The 15,202-nt window shown below is 53.4% G+C and overlaps 5 protein-coding genes across 5 annotated transcripts; 2 read left to right on the top strand and 3 right to left on the bottom strand.

Annotated features, from left to right (window-relative positions):
- Positions 1-15: 15 nt before the first annotated feature.
- On the top strand, positions 16-6,825 carry F5Z01DRAFT_724933 (cation channel family protein). Its single transcript, XM_046266632.1, has 2 exons — positions 16-6,019; positions 6,068-6,825. The coding sequence occupies exons 1-2, from the start codon at positions 285-287 to the stop codon at positions 6,663-6,665; spliced, it is 6,333 nt and encodes a 2,110-aa protein (XP_046117454.1). The 5' UTR covers positions 16-284; the 3' UTR covers positions 6,666-6,825.
- Positions 6,826-8,219: 1,394 nt separating this feature from the next.
- F5Z01DRAFT_143389 (uncharacterized protein) lies at positions 8,220-9,163 on the bottom strand. Its single transcript, XM_046257678.1, has 3 exons — positions 9,078-9,163; positions 8,876-9,020; positions 8,220-8,825 (listed from the first exon to the last, which is right to left on the bottom strand). Exons 2-3 carry the CDS (start codon positions 8,952-8,954, stop codon positions 8,464-8,466), a joined length of 441 nt encoding a protein of 146 aa, XP_046117453.1. The 5' UTR covers positions 8,955-9,020; positions 9,078-9,163; the 3' UTR covers positions 8,220-8,463.
- Positions 9,164-9,897: 734 nt separating this feature from the next.
- Positions 9,898-10,710, bottom strand: F5Z01DRAFT_143366 (uncharacterized protein). The gene has a single exon (XM_046257677.1). It carries the CDS (start codon positions 10,534-10,536, stop codon positions 10,039-10,041), a length of 498 nt encoding a protein of 165 aa, XP_046117452.1. The 5' UTR covers positions 10,537-10,710; the 3' UTR covers positions 9,898-10,038.
- F5Z01DRAFT_143361 (Endoribonuclease L-PSP/chorismate mutase-like protein) lies at positions 10,710-11,691 on the bottom strand. Its single transcript, XM_046257676.1, has one exon. It carries the CDS (start codon positions 11,286-11,288, stop codon positions 10,884-10,886), a length of 405 nt encoding a protein of 134 aa, XP_046117451.1. The 5' UTR covers positions 11,289-11,691; the 3' UTR covers positions 10,710-10,883.
- Positions 11,692-13,294: 1,603 nt separating this feature from the next.
- On the top strand, positions 13,295-15,166 carry F5Z01DRAFT_143193 (velvet factor-domain-containing protein). Its single transcript, XM_046257675.1, has 6 exons — positions 13,295-13,807; positions 13,861-13,915; positions 13,976-14,052; positions 14,111-14,382; positions 14,435-14,750; positions 14,800-15,166. The coding sequence occupies exons 1-6, from the start codon at positions 13,404-13,406 to the stop codon at positions 15,044-15,046; spliced, it is 1,371 nt and encodes a 456-aa protein (XP_046117450.1). The 5' UTR covers positions 13,295-13,403; the 3' UTR covers positions 15,047-15,166.
- The last annotated feature ends 36 nt before the right edge of the window (positions 15,167-15,202 follow it).

Raw genomic sequence — 15,202 nt, 5'->3', positions numbered from 1 at the left:
AATTTCTAAGAATAACAATACCCTGTCGTCGTGCTGATGAGCCACGCAATACGGGGTACACTCCTGGAAACTGTACGAGTCTGATCACAAACCATCCCGTGGCATGTAACGACGTGCATCTAATTACTACGTACAATCTCGAACCTCCGCATCCCACCCCGATCAGAATCAGAATACCCTCACGAAATATGCGGCATCGCGCGCTCTTGCTTTCTCGGCGCATGTAAAGCTGAACCTCCCCGATATCCTCTAGTGCCGCCAAGCGCCCTTCGTCCCTTCCGCCAATGCCTACCGGAACCCATGGGGGCTCGTCGACACCGCGGCGCGGGTCAATAACGTCGCGAGATTTGAACAACTCCGGCGGGAGTAACAACGGAAGACATGGCTCCTCTCAGCTCTTGGGGCCTTCAATGGCTTCGGCTTCGCCAGGTTCCCCGTCGAACCTCCCAACAGTGTCGCCTTACTGGGATCAGCCATACGACGCCCGTTCCGACGATGCTTTGAGTGACGACTCGTACTTGGATCCAACGGCTCTACAAGCGGCGCTTCCTCCCGACTTTCGCTCCTCCCAGGACTCAGCTGTGGGCCACAGTAGTACCTCGTATAACGACGGTGGACGGTTCGCCGGCGAAGACGTCCTGTCGCGGGGCCAGATTGGCGCGGATGCAGACACGGTCCCACTGACATCGAGCGCGCAGCCCATATCAGGCTCCCTCAGTGTCAACAATCACCCCGAGTCCCATCCCAGGGATAGCTTCCAAACGGTTTCCGATGTCGACAATAGCATCCGCGGGCCAAGGGACACACTCCATCCCGAAGATGTCGAATTTGGTCGTCGTGGTTCCAGACACCGCAGCTATGGCATGTCTCTCATGCCGAACGAGTCAACGGGTTCGCGCCCTTCATCGACATCAGGCGCCCTGTCTCGCGCAGGATCCATTGTGCGAGCAATGTCACAGAGAGTGGTCAACATCAGCGGAGAAGCAGAACTGGCGGAGCAGATTGCCTCGAGGCATCGGTCGAGGTCACCTGCAGGATCAGAGCGTGGGTTTGGACGCGATCGGTCGCATTCTGTCTTTGAGGACACGGCGTATCACTCGCCCGCAGCCCACTTGGCTTCTGAGAAAGCCGAGGACCAGCGACGCTCGTCAGCTGAACTGCCACATGAAGTTCCTCGACAACCGGCACCCAACCCACTAAAAGGCCGTACGCTCAACACATTCACTGCAGACAGCCGTGTAAGGAACTGGCTTTGTGACTTGCTCGTTTACCCTTATACCGAGCCGCTAATTCTACTGCTCATCGTCCTTCAGACAGTGCTTTTGATCGTCGAGTCGGCCACAAGCGTTTATAAGGATGGTAATGGGCGGCCCGATCGATGGGGTCAACGTTGGACAGACTGGGCACTGCTTGTTTTATTCATCATCTTTACCATGGAGCTTGTTGCGCGCATCATAGTCTCGGGCTTCATCCTCAATGCTGCTGAATACAGCACCATCGACCGGAAGAAGGGCCTCCGCGTTGCCTTGACAAACCAGTACAGATCTATTTTTCAACCCGAGAAGCAAAAGTCCACCAAAACCAACAGCGTGCACGTGGTGCCGGAGTCTTCCACAATATCAAGGTCTTTCACTACACTTGTCCAAGGGCAACAAGCACTCCCCGAAACCCTAGAGGAGCAGCAACGATATCACTTGGCGCGCCGCGCCTTTCTCCGACACTCTTTCAATCGCCTCGATTTTGTCGCAGTGGTATCGTTTTGGATCTCCTTTGTCCTGGGCGTGGCCGGCCTCGAAAGCCAGTATCACCTCTACGTCTTCAAGATGATGAGCTGCCTGCGTATTTTGAGGCTCTTGGCTCTGACACATGGTACTGCAATCATCCTGCGGAGTCTCAAAAAGGCTGCGCCACTGCTGGTCAGAGTAGCCTTTCTCATAATTTTCTTCTGGCTACTATTCGCCATTATCGGAGTTCAGAGTTTCAAGTCAAGCTTGAGTCGACATTGTGTGTGGCTTGACCCCGAGGATCCTACGAGTTTGGAAGCGTCATATCGCCATGATGATCAAACTTGTGGCGGACACCGTGATAACGACACCGGCCATGTGCTTCCTTGGGTTTGGATGGTTCGCCCTGGGGACCTTGCCGACCTGGTAAATGGCACAGATGACGGTAAAGGCTATATTTGCCCGAGGGGCCTGATCTGCCTGAAACAAGACAGCCCTTATAACGATACGGTCAATTTCGACAATATTTTACAATCCTTGGAGCTCGTCTTTGTCATCATGAGCAGCAATACATTTACAGGGTTGATGTACGACACGATGGGGTCTGACTATACCGCAGCTGCTTTATTCTTCGCAGCCGGTATCATGATCTTGACTCTTTGGTTAGTCAACTTGTTGATCGCCGTTATCACGTCGTCATTCCAGGTCATTCGGGAGGAAAGCAAGTCTAGTGCGTTCACAGCGGACCATCACCGCACACTCGCACCGGATGCAGGAGATCAGTATCGCCGACCTTCACAACTGCAGGTCATCTACAGCAAGACGCGCTTGTTCTGGGTCTTGGTGATTGTGTTCGGCCTTTTCTGCCAAGCACTTCGTTCAGCAAGTATGTCAAAAGATCGGGAACGGTTCATCAACGTAGCAGAGATCGTTGTCACCATCGTCCTGGATCTCGATATGCTTGCCAGGATCATTACAGATTGGAGGGGATTCCATCGCAGCCGCCAGAACCTATTTGATCTTTTCCTGGCTGTGATTACATCAATCATTCTTTTGCCGGTCATTAGGCGACACCGCGCCTATGCGTGGCTTACCGTCTTCCAGATTGTGCGAGCATATCGCGTGGTGCTTGCCATTCCGATTACGAGGCAGCTCATTCTTCTGGTGCTGGGCAATGCAGCTGGTATCGCCAATCTGATGATGTTCGTCTTCCTCATGACCTTTCTCATGGCTATTCTCGCCTCTCAGCTATTTCGTGGAGAGCTACCCGTGTTCGACGATGGCGAGCTGGTGCGGGCGTCATTTTACACCATCTACAACTCATTCCTTGGCATGTACCAGATCTTGACCAGCGAGAACTGGACAGACATCCTTTTCAGTGTCACCGGCTATCTGACAGATCGCAAGACGGCTTGGATTGGGGCGACGTTCCTAATTGGCTGGTTCATCCTCTCCTTCTTCATCTTGATCAGTATGTTTATTGCGGTCATTCAGGAGAATTTTGATATATCGGAGGATGAGAAACGCCTGGAACAGGTGAAAGCCTTTTTGCAACAGAAGGAGTTGGGCTCTTCATCAAGCAACCTGGCGCTGTCCACCGTCTTCACTCTAGGGAGATCGCATCAACGCAGAGATCCCCTGGACTACGGTCCCGCTATGACTGAGATGTTGCTTAAGGACGCCGTCGTTCGGGAGTTCCTCGATGAGCCGGCCGCAGCAGAGCGTGACCATCTACCCGAACAAGGACCGCCCCAACGAGCTGCGACCAATCTACTTGGTAATGTCAAAACAGGGTTTCTCTCGAAACTCTGGGGTCGCCTAGTTCGCCGCGTTGCGAAAAGGGAGCCGAATCCATTCTACTCCAATACCGATTTCAACAAGATGAAAGAGACACTGGATGCCAGAGAGATGGCTCAGCAAGCTGTCTCGGCCTCGTCGGAGCGCCGAAGAGCGCAGCGAGAATATCTTGCAAAACACCCCACTTACAACAACTCCCTCTACTTCTTCACCCCGAGGAACAGGCTCCGCCGCCTGTGCCAAAGGCTCGTTGGTCCGGCTAGAGGAGGCGAGCGGTTTGACGGCGTAGAACCCAACAAAGTGGCATGGTTCATATTTTCCGTGTTCATCTATGCTGCCATTGTCGCCATGGTAGTGATCGCCTGTATCACGACACCACTGTACCAGCGGGAATATCAACTGCGACATGAAAACGACCACCTCAAGTGGTATGTGTGGACAGACTTGGCATTCGCCATCTTGTTTACTGGAGAGAGCATCATCAAGATTATCGCGGATGGCCTCGTCTCGACTCCTAATGCGTATTTGCGAAGCTCCTGGGGATTCGTCGACGCTGTCGTGCTGATCACATTGTGGATCAATGTTGGCACGCTGATTGTGAACGATGGCGCAGTTTCGAGGGCCATTGGGGCTTTCAAAGCACTGAGGGCTCTGCGCCTTCTCAACGTCAGCAACAGTGCGAGAGATACTTTCCATTCGCTCATTATCGTTGGGTGGTGGAAAATTTTCGGAGCAGCATTCATTTCGATTTCGCTGCTTATCCCGTTTGCAATTTACGGGTTGAATCTCTTCAACGCGCTTTTGGTTTCCTGCAACGATGGCGACGGCATTGTCAGTCTACAGCAATGCTTTGGGGAGTATCAGGACATCCCTTACAGTGACGATTGGCCTCTACTGGCTCCAAGAGTAGCCTCGAACCCCTATTACAACTTTGACGACTTTGGATCTTCGCTCTTCACGCTTTTCCAACTTGTCAGTCAAGAGGGCTGGGCTGACGCCACATACACACTGCAGGCAATCACGGCCAGAGGCCAGCAGCAAGAGGACCTGGCTTCTCAGGGCAACGCCATGTTCATGGTCGTATTCAACATCATGGCGACGGTCTTCATCCTCACCCTCTTCATATCTGTGTTCATGCGCAACTACACTGAGCAAACAGGTGTGGCGTACTTGACCGCAGACCAGCGATCCTGGCTTGAACTTCGCAAACTTTTGCGCCAGATTTCACCGTCTAAAAGCTCGTACGATCGCACTGGCAGTCACAAGCTGAAACGTTGGTGCCATAAGAGGGCAATCGAGAAGCGTGGCAAGTGGTACCAGGCCGTTACGGTTGTACTCATACTGCACCTGCTGCTGCTGGTGGTTGAATACACGGGTGAGCCTTTCTGGTGGACGATTACCAGAAGTTTATTGTTCGTCGCCTTTAGTCTCGTCTACTTGGGCAACGTAATCATCCGTGTGTTGGGCCTCGGGTGGGCGCGATATCGCAAAAGCTCCTGGGACTTGTTCGCTCTCTTTACCGTCTCTGGGGCCTTGGTCTGCAACATAGCACTTGCGGCGACTTCATACGGTCGAGATAGCGTGATGCAGATCCACAAGTTCTTCCTTGTGGCTATCCTCCTCCTGATCATCCCTCGCAACGATGCTTTGGATCAATTGTTCAAGACAGCTGCCGCGAGTCTGCCTGTGATCGGAAATCTCTTGGCAACTTGGCTGGTGCTGTTCCTCGTCTTTGCTATTGCGTTCACCCAGGCTTTCAGCTTGACGCGATTTGGCGAGGAGGCGGCTAGCGACATCAACTTTCGATCCGTTCCCAAGGCGCTCATTCTCCTATTTCGGATGAGTTTCGGAGAAGGATGGAATGCTGTCATGGAAGGATTTGCGGCCATTGAGCCCCCCCTCTGCGTGGAGGAGGACAATTTCTTCGACAGCGACTGCGGAAGCAAGCCTTGGGCAAGGTTCCTTTTCGTCATGTGGAACCTGCTGAGCATGTACATTTTCGTCAACTTGTTCGTTTCGCTCATCTACGAAAGTTTCAGTTATGTCTATCAACGCTCGGCTTGGGTGGCTGCCGTTGATCGGGATGAGATACGACGCTTCAAAGAAGCCTGGCGTCATGTCGATCCTGCTGGCACCGGTGCTATCAGCAAAGAAGCCTTTCCACGTCTGCTTGGAGAGCTGTCGGGCGTGTTCCAGATGCGCATCTATGATCCCGAAGATTCGGTCCATCAGATTTTGGACGACGTGCGGGACGATGCCAAGACGGCTCGACACACGTCCCTTGCAACACACAGTGGCGCTACCGAGATTGATCTCGATAAGCTGAATGCAAGGATTGCTAAATTGGACGTGGCGAAGATCCGTGAGCGCAGGAGGCGCTTCAACATCTTCTATGAGGAAGTTCTCGTCAGTGCTGACCCTGACAAAGGCATCACATTCACAAGTGTGTTGTTGATTCTGGCGAACTGGAACATTATCCACGATAGCAAGAGTTTAAAGTAAGTTTTGCACACGCGAGGCATCCGGCACGCTAACTCTCAATCTAGACTCGACGAGTTCCTCCGACGACGTGCACGGCTGCAGCGTGTCGACGACTCCGTACGACGGAAGACTGTCCAGGGCTTCTTTGACACGCTCTACTGGGCCAGAAGGTTCAAAAAGCGGCTCCAGGCTAAGCAGTCTGCGCGCATGACTGGCGTGCCGCAATTAGATATTCCGGACATTTTTGTGGATGACGAGGACGACACAACGCAAGGCACGCGGACCCCAAGAGAATCGTCACGACGCCCCTCGCTTCAAGCATCTCCCTCTCATCTCAGCGTCGATGGAGGCCACAACTCACCCAGAGTCTCGTCCGAAACAGCGGGTCCGGCATGGCACAGTGGTATTCGACACCCCCTCAGTGCACCGAGATCCGCAACATCAACGCCATCGCCCCCCGGAACGCCGTCAGGATTTGGTTTCGACCTCTTGGAAGGTGGACAAGCACGCTCTTCGACTGACTTCAGCCGCCCAACGAGCGCTGTTAGCCCATCACAAGCTCGTGATCTGCTGGAAGATTCCGCATGGCTCGACAGCATTCGCCGGAGCACAACACGGCGTTCTGATGGCAAGAGCTCCTATCGATACGCGGACCTAGGATAGCATAAATGCAAGCACCGGTCCTTCTAGCGCATTTTTCTTCATTCTCAAATCATGATTGTCACGGCGTTACAGCGTTACGTGTCCTGGTGCAGCGAGGCGTTTTCGGGTCAGATCTCAGATATAGAACGGCGGGAAGCGATGTACGTGACGAACGACACGATAATAGAAAGTTTTCTTTTCTTGCTCGTGAAACATGGACTGGACAGCTCATTGTGTGTTTTAGTACTCTGCGCAAGCATATCCGCCGCCTGTTCTCGCGTATTTGACCTCAACTTCTGGGGCTGTTTTCATGCCACTGATTATAGTTCTGAAGGGGTGAGCGAGTTTATCAAGTAGATGCGGGCGACATGACCAGCGACGCACTCTTACTAGGCATTAGGTAGGACAATGGACGCCCATCAGGTCACGGGCGTCGTGTACTTTGTCCTCGTGGCTAGGGACTAAACTAGTCCACTCGCGAGCTGCCAAAGTTAGCACATGGATCATTTCCAAGTAACAGGTTCAATTGCCCGTCAGACATAATCATGACTGTTGTGTCAATGCCTTCGTTCATGTTCACGCAGCTCATTGCTCTTTGTGGCTCGGCGTCGCAGAAAGCCAACCTGAAACGACGGGGCGAAACCCCCGAGCCCCCTGATGTTGGACAGTTACTACTAATGGTTGTCTAGCGTGTAATGCCCATTGCTTCAGGTCTGCTGCACGGTATAACGTAGTACAGTTTGTTTAAGCGAAGCTTGTGCTGGATCAACAAGTCCAATTCAGGCCAGACAAAACGTCACGAAGCCGAGTACTAATATATGTGCCCATGTGCCATCCCTGACTCTTCCTCCTCACCTTTGCTCATTGTTCTTGATATTTCGCTTGTCGCTCGCTTCATTCATTATCAGCAGGCTGGTCCTGATTTCTATTCGTTCTATATTTACATCACACACGCTCACTTACTTTCGAGTCGACTCGACAGTGTGCAGGCACAGTTGTTGAACTGAAGATTGTGGTGACGGACCAACGACACAGCTCTCTAAACTCACTCTTGAACCGCAAACGATGGCATCTTCCACCATTAGATCAGTCATTGATAGGTTCTCTATCACCCGGTCACTGCGTCGTGCTTCAGCATCATCAAACGCCTCTACCGACAGTACATCCTCCACTGCCAGCGCTGTCAACAACAGAATCTCAAGAATACCGTCGATCGCCAACCTAGAGATAGAGCGGCAGGTTGTCCCGCAGGAGCTCAGAGTGCTATTGGAACCCAGGCCCTTGGTCTACTGGGAGAGTATGGATGGGAGGATGGGTTCCTTGTGCTTCTAAGCTGCCAAAGGAACGATGCACAAGGCGACGTGCGATGTTTACGACTTGAGACACGAACTACTGGACGATTCAGGAAGAACAGGATACACAAATGGGGCACTGGGCGAATTACGTTCAGCAATATGGTCCTGGGAGAGAAGTCATGAGTCGATGCAGCAGGCACCATGCTGGACATGCTGGCTGAAGACACACTGCAATGCTAGCGACAACATTTCAACCTGTAGAGGCGTACTCGGGTTGGCCATGTTACAAGTACAAAGGCAATAATAGAGTGCATCATTGCACCCGTAGTATTGCGTTCTTTCTACAAAGACAAAGCACCCCAGCTCGGTCAACAACACGCATGCTAGCCCTCAAATTTCATAAATTCATCAAGTTCGTGAGCAGCGAACATGTAATCAAGCTCCCGCGAAATCAATGGCGCCCGTCCTGCGAAGACCATACCCGGCTGGTCTTCTTCCACACCTGTGTCTATAGCCGCAAGCCATCACACGCTGAGCGCAGGAAGCCATAGCTGGACAATGCTGCGAATGAGCCACCACGATCCCGCTACCGCACTAGTCACAAGCACTGCCAAGAAAACCAGCATTGTGCTGCGGATCTTGAACGCATCCTCTGTCTCCATTCGCAGAAGCTTCTTCTGCTTGGTATGGTAGTACCATGGAACACCGGTGCCGGCATTGGGTGAGGTGCCATCCTCGTACGGGCGGTACAGCAGGGCGTGAAGCCAGGCTGGTAGTCGGCTGTGAGCTTGGGCGTGGTTGTGTGATCGCTTGAGCGAGTACTGGATGTCGATGATGACGAGCGACAAGACAAAGGTGATGAAGTTGACGGGTGTCATGACAAGCTGTTCGCTCTCAGGGGTTTGCACAGTCACCCTGATGTTGAAGCACTCACATTGTACAGCGCAGAAGGTCGTGATGCATTGCTCGCAGGCATGCCGCCAGCAGTGCGGGACGATGGTGGTGCCGAGGCCATGGCGAATGCTGTCAATTCGGCTGTTGCTGGAAGCCTAAGAGCCTGGAACCGTTTGTATCCATGGAACTTGAAGAACTTGAATTCCTGTGCCGTGATTTAGAACTGAGCTATGTACGTACGTACGTATTCAGGACTTCCAGTAGGGTGCCGGGCGGAAGAGTCGGCCCCAGAATTATGTCGTCACACGCCAACAAGCCCGATGGAATGATGGATGCAGTGCTGATCATCCAGTAGTTTGTAATACTATGTACATTAATGACCGAAGGACTCGAGAAGGAAAGCCCGCACGCAGCCCCTCGTGAGAAGTATAGGAATTGTTGAAAAGTGGCAGCCTTAAAGTACACACATAGGTACTTACCCTAGATAAGACTTGATATTCATTGCTAGCCCTCCCCTTGGCAATTGCGTATAACTTCATTCGTAGATCTAGATCAAAGCAGATTTTTATCATTGAACCCGTTATCGGTCTTGTTATCCATGCGTCCGGCAACTTGTCAATCTCGTCCGTCCGCCGGTCATCTTGCTCGCCTAGTAATGATCGCAGTTATCGGCTCGGCAAGACGCGGTTGTTGGGTCGTGGAAAAGTCATCTCTATATATACTCAATATGCAAGCCGTTCTGTCACATACGACCATACCCAGTGGAAAATACGGGATCCCGTCCGCTCTCCCATAGTCAAGCCGCTGAGGGGCTGATTAGTAGTTGGGTCGGTGACGACCAGCGAATACCGGCTGTTGTATGTTTTTTTTGCTTCCCCTCGAACACCGACTGTTGTATTTTTTTTTTAGCTCCCTCTCTCTAGACCTAGACTAGACGTTCCTGCCAACGTTATCATTGTTGAGTTCTCCCTGCAGATCTTGAAAAACATCAACTTGGAACATGCCCGGATCGAAGAGCGGCACGCAATCCTCAAACATGCAGGCCGGCTTGCGCTCGAGCTCCAACTTGGAGTGCCCGCTCAACCCGGCGCAATAGCCCCTGCGAGGTCACTTGTCACAGATGGCCTTCACGTCATCTTCGTGGACAAAGGCCTTGCTGAGCCCCAGGAGATCGTGCCCAGCGCCGAGCACGATAAGCGCAAGGGTTAGCCTGCAGCGCGAGCTGAAGTCCCTGAACTCGATCGTGTGTCGAGCAATGGACTCGCATGCCTCGTCCGCCCACCCGAGAGGCAGTTCCGGCGATCTTCCCGCCGCGACAAAGTCCACTCCTGTGCCAGAATCCATTCTCGCGCCATGATGCCGCCCCAGAGCTCGAGCGACATGCGACTCTTTAGCCCGTCCTTTATATCAAATCCCATCTCGTGGAGGGCCCATGCGAGGAAGATCAACTCCCTGTCGAAACCCAGTTCGCGGGCCCTCACGCTTCGATCCCAGCCTGCATGGTTCGCAATGGCGAGCGTGAATGCGTAGGTGAGGAAGGCGTGGTTGCCGATCCAGGCTGGAAGATATTCTCCAACAAAAGTCTCTGACTTCTTGCAGATGGCTGAGTCGGGAACGCTGAAGAACCCGGCGCCTTTCGGAGTAGGAGGCAGCGCGTTGAGGGATGCGACGTGCTCAAGAAGTGGTGTCGGAACGGCAGACATGGCTGATCTGCTTGGAGGAGTATTGGGTGTACTGACCGACGTCTACTGGCCCAAGAAACAGTGATGGGTGTCGAACCTCGCCGCAACCTCAGGTGTTGATGATGTGAGGCTGTTGTGCTTTTATCTCGACTCGTCGCACAAGGCCGTGCCATCGGAACGACCCCTATCAAGCGGGTACCCAACTACCAATGCATCTGCAATGCATCTGACCATGTTCGTGTTGACAGATAATGATCAATGGGCGCCGTTTACACCCAAACGCGCCAGGTGATACGCAACATCAACCTCACGCCGCTCATGTCGCTGGGAGAAGGTGTCGGATTGCTATTTCTACTCTGGTGCCCCTATCAAGCCGACTGCTTCCTCGCCTCGACCTCGATCTCAATCTGCATCGGCGGGAACGCCAACCTCGGCACGCCAATGGCCGTCCAGACAGGCCGGTGAGGGATGCGGCTCTTTAGCTTCTTGACCGTCAAGTCAAAGGACGTGCCAATGTCGACGTGGTATGTGCGCATCAGGTATACGTCCTCCCAGCCGCGGAAGCCGGCGGCCTGCAGAACACGGTCGACGTTCTCGAACGCGAGCTCGACCTGGCCTGCCACGTCGTCGGCGTCCACATTGCCGGTGGTATCCCATCCGCCCTGGCCGGAACACTTGGCGACATCGCCGAAGACAACGGCCTGGGAGTAGTGGCATAGGTCGCTGTGCTTCTGGCCGGCGCCGGCGTCGTTGAAGTATTGCTCGTTGGACATTTTGACAAGGGGGGGGGGGGGGGTTCGGGCCTCGATGCGTGTTAGCTTTTGTGCGTACGTATACAATTGGGGTGTCAAATTATCAAAGTAGCAGTTTCAATTTCATACATTGTACTTGAGAGCTGGGGGTCGGGTACATGTATCTTCTGGCAGCGACAGGGAGCTGTTGCGTTCTCTGGCACTCCGTTGCTTATAGCCTTTCAAGCTGCCCCGTTGAGCTGTGCTACCTTTAGTAATGTATCAACAACACGGCAAAGCCGGCTCCGATGATGCCTGTGAATCCACTGTCTGCCCTTATTACCCCTCGTCCACACGAGATTGTTGTCCTACGTAGTACGTATCTTACGTAGACACGCGTGAGTCGTGACGCACTAATCAAGCCTGGGTTGAGGCGGCTCGGATATCGGTCCGAATTCAGGGGGGCGTCAGTTGACTCAGTTCTCCGTACTCCGTACTGATACTCCGATATGTACTACTCCGGAGTCCGATATATCAATGGGAACCATCTCCAACTACTGTAGCGCCGCCCGATGACAAGGCAAACCAACAAACAGCCAAGCAATGTTCCGGGCAAAATGGCTCCCAGATGCCTCCAGTCCGGTGATGAGGAGGCGTGATAAACAGAATGAGCCCATGTTTCTGCACAATTACGTGGTTCGACGATCCTTCCACCCTATCTTCTACAGAACGAGCATGATACCCCAGTCTCCTCGACAAGTCGGGTGCTACCCAAGTACATAGAAACGAACAAGTCGAGGAACACGGCCATCTTCATCACACTATAAGGCTCTGACGCCCCGTGGCCATATGCTCTCGGGGCAGACAGGCCGGCGACGCCAACTAAGAGGTTCCCCTGGCTGCCGGGTGAGGCGTCATCTGACGAAAACCTGTAAAGATGTAGATGTAGCGGCGTAAAAGCGGTGGAAGAGGGACTGGAGACGGTATCGCTGAAGCGAACGCGTATCAACAGGCTTTGAAATCAATGGGTGGACGGTCTTACCAGCACCACCCACGGGACTCGCAGCCTGATCAACGAACTGGGTGTCGATGGTGAGATGAACCTAGAACCAGCGCGTCGCGGCGGCGGGAAATGCTTCGCCGACTTGTCGTCTGCCTTCATAGGCTGCTAGACAGGAAAAAAGTGGTGAGTACAACAATTCCTGGACCACAGGTGACGCGCTATGGAAAAGTGTCAAGCAACGCGGGGCTTATTATTAGTCTAGTGTGATGCTCGGGTTTGGCTAGCTATAGGGTAGATATATCGGAAGTCGTTTTGTGAGGAAAATCTCTAGGCGGCGACATAGAACGCAAAGCACGGCTTGGTGGACTATCAATGTGGGATTCAGGAGAAACAGATCATCGGAGTCAAGAGGAATGATCAGTAATACTGGGAGTAATAGAAAATTCAGGAGTAATTATGATGGAATGTCTTGATCTATACGAGGAGTATCTATCGCAGAATAATCTATCGGCGAGTTAAAACGCACTATACGTAGCTAGGCAAGCTACGTTGACCGTCAGGATTATTGAAGTGATTGATAGAGATGGCTCTCAATACAGAATTATTTGTGTCTTCCTATCAGGGTGTTCCGCTGCAGGATCACGGTCATCGGCACCGAAGAGTAATTATCTAGCAATTAGGGAAGGAAACATTCTGGTGACGGCAATTCAGTGACCAGTCACAGTCTTGCCGGTCTGGGTATTCCCGTACTTCGCCCGGCCGTCAGGCTCTCGCTTATTAGGTAGTTCAGCTTGTCGGCCACAATGATCAACTCGATGTTGCTCCAAGAGATGGCCATAGCTCGCATGACCCTTGTCAGCAGCCTCCCTCGGCATCCCCCATCTGACCACATCCGTGCTCTGCCCTGACCCAAGTGATGCGTCCTCCTTCTGCATCAACAAACGCACGGCCCCGATCCCCGATTCCAAACGACCAGACACCCCCAATCCCGACGCCGACGCAATTAATAAAGCACCACCAATCTTACGGATACAATTCTTCGACGGCACAGCGGGGCCGGGCTTCAGAAGTAACGAGCGACCTCCGTGGGTCCAAGTGCTAGGAAGGGCGCAGCTCAGCAATAGCTAGCCGTGAGCCTTGTGGCCGTGAACGCCATGGATCCTCCGTACCATCCGTCCGACGCGACGCGACAAGCGAATGCGGAACGACCGTCAGCGTACGAACAAACCCCCTACTACCAGTCGCAGAATGGCCCCCCTCCACCTGCTCCAGGCCACTATCACCATCAACAATACGTGCAACAACCTCTGGCGTACCCTCCATCGGACATCACGCCGCAATATCTTCCGCCACTTCACAACGTTATACACACGACTAGTACGCAAGATGCGCGTTACCAGCAGGCACAGTCGCGGCCGCAAGCACAGCCGAACTTGCACACGTACGCGCATACCGTACAGCCGGTGCAGCAGGAGCCGCCACCCGGGAGCAGTAGTGTGCAGGTAGACGAAGCAGACGCTACGTCCCTGCCCGAGGCGCACACCAATTGGACGTACAAGTCAGTCACCGGCCCGCAGAGCGGGTTGGAACTCCGGCTGACAAGAGTCTCAGGCTAGAAGTGAAGCAACAGCCGGCCCGAGCACGCATGTGCGGCTCTGGCGAAAGGGTGAGCCCTGGAACTCGCCCATGTGCTTGGACGTTAAGCAAGCGCTAATACACAGACCAGGACCGAAGACCACTTTCGCCGCCGCCGTGCATACGACTGGCCATCTTCGATCAGGACGGTGTCGAGATCAATTACGAGTCAGTCAAGCGCGCGAATCAAGGCCATCGAATCAAGGCACTGACTATGACCGTCTAGCAACATCGACCCTTCCCTATTCATTATTCTCGTCGATTTATGGAACGTCGACGGGACGCAGGAGATGAATCTCACCTCTGCAGTGTCAAACTCTACCAATGATTCGGGGATCACCACACCATCCACGACGTACATGCCCCTTGGGAACGAGCCGGCATCTCTGGGCTACCAAAATCCCGCGCAGGCTTCAATGCGAGACGTCACGTATGGCGGACATCAATCCAATGGCTACCCTGCAGCAGAATACGCAATGCAACCCAATCCCGCGCATGGTATGCCTCGTGTACCTTTTGTTTGAAAACGAGCGTTGTCTGACATGGCAAGCCCACCCATCTAGGAACTCGAACGGGGGGTACACTCATTCACCCATGCTCCCTTCTCAACAGTATTACCTCCCTTCGGACTATAGACCCGTGCCGCCGGGTCTCAGCACATTGCCTACGCAGGGCTACGACACGCCGAACGGATACGGAGAAGGCAGCGGCCCACCCGTCGCTCAAATACCTGGAAAGGCCTCTAGCAGATATAACTTGGTCGGGAACCGCGCGGTGACTGCGTTCATCCTCCGAGACACGGAACAGCGGCCTGGCGTCTGGTTCATCCTTCACGATCTGAGCATTCGCCACGAAGGGTTCTATAGGTAAGACGGCGCCCTTGGTTGGGTGCGCGTACTGGACTGACCTTGGTAGACTGAAATTCTCTGTTGTTCACATGCTTAGACCTGGCGCTAGGCACAAGCAGGAGGCCAACATCACCAAGGAGCGAACGCCCATCCTCGTGTCGTGCTTCAGTCAAGCATTCCAGGTCTGGTCCGCGAAGAAGTTTCCAGGCGTGAAGAAAAGCACTGCCCTAAGTAAGGTATTTTCTGATCAAGGGATCAAGATACCCATTCGCAAAGGTGGCGAGGGTAGCGACGACGAAAACCAAGCTGAATAAAATGCTGTGCGGCAACTTCCCGCTTGCTCGAGGACGTTGCTGCCGTTTCCCCAAGATGAGCGCGGGCACAACCAATGCGGTCGCAACGACCTATCTCCCCAGGAAGTGAAGACGATTAGCATGCATCTAGGCACGACTGAAGCCATACCATGTGAC

The sequence above is a fragment of the Emericellopsis atlantica genome (assembly GCF_019669845.1).
Source record: "Emericellopsis atlantica unplaced genomic scaffold F5Z01scaffold_16, whole genome shotgun sequence".
NCBI classification, from domain to species: domain Eukaryota; kingdom Fungi; phylum Ascomycota; class Sordariomycetes; order Hypocreales; family Bionectriaceae; genus Emericellopsis; species Emericellopsis atlantica.
Note: the sequence above shows the minus strand (reverse complement) of the source record. Positions and strands in the feature narration are given on the sequence as shown.

Coding starts and splice junctions, on each gene's coding strand:
- F5Z01DRAFT_724933 (XM_046266632.1), top strand. CDS start 285: ATGCCTACCGGAACCCATGGGGGCTCGTCGACACCGCGGCGCGGGTCA. Junction 6,020..6,067: donor CACGATAGCAAGAGTTTAAA/GTAAGTTTTGCA, acceptor CTCTCAATCTAG/ACTCGACGAGTTCCTCCGAC.
- F5Z01DRAFT_143389 (XM_046257678.1), bottom strand. CDS start 8,954: ATGGCCTCGGCACCACCATCGTCCCGCACTGCTGGCGGCATGCCTGCG. Junction 8,826..8,875: donor ACGACCTTCTGCGCTGTACA/ATGTGAGTGCTT, acceptor CTGAGAGCGAAC/AGCTTGTCATGACACCCGTC.
- F5Z01DRAFT_143366 (XM_046257677.1), bottom strand. CDS start 10,536: ATGTCTGCCGTTCCGACACCACTTCTTGAGCACGTCGCATCCCTCAAC.
- F5Z01DRAFT_143361 (XM_046257676.1), bottom strand. CDS start 11,288: ATGTCCAACGAGCAATACTTCAACGACGCCGGCGCCGGCCAGAAGCAC.
- F5Z01DRAFT_143193 (XM_046257675.1), top strand. CDS start 13,404: ATGGATCCTCCGTACCATCCGTCCGACGCGACGCGACAAGCGAATGCG. Junction 14,053..14,110: donor GGTGTCGAGATCAATTACGA/GTCAGTCAAGCG, acceptor ATGACCGTCTAG/CAACATCGACCCTTCCCTAT. Junction 14,383..14,434: donor GCAACCCAATCCCGCGCATG/GTATGCCTCGTG, acceptor TGACATGGCAAG/CCCACCCATCTAGGAACTCG.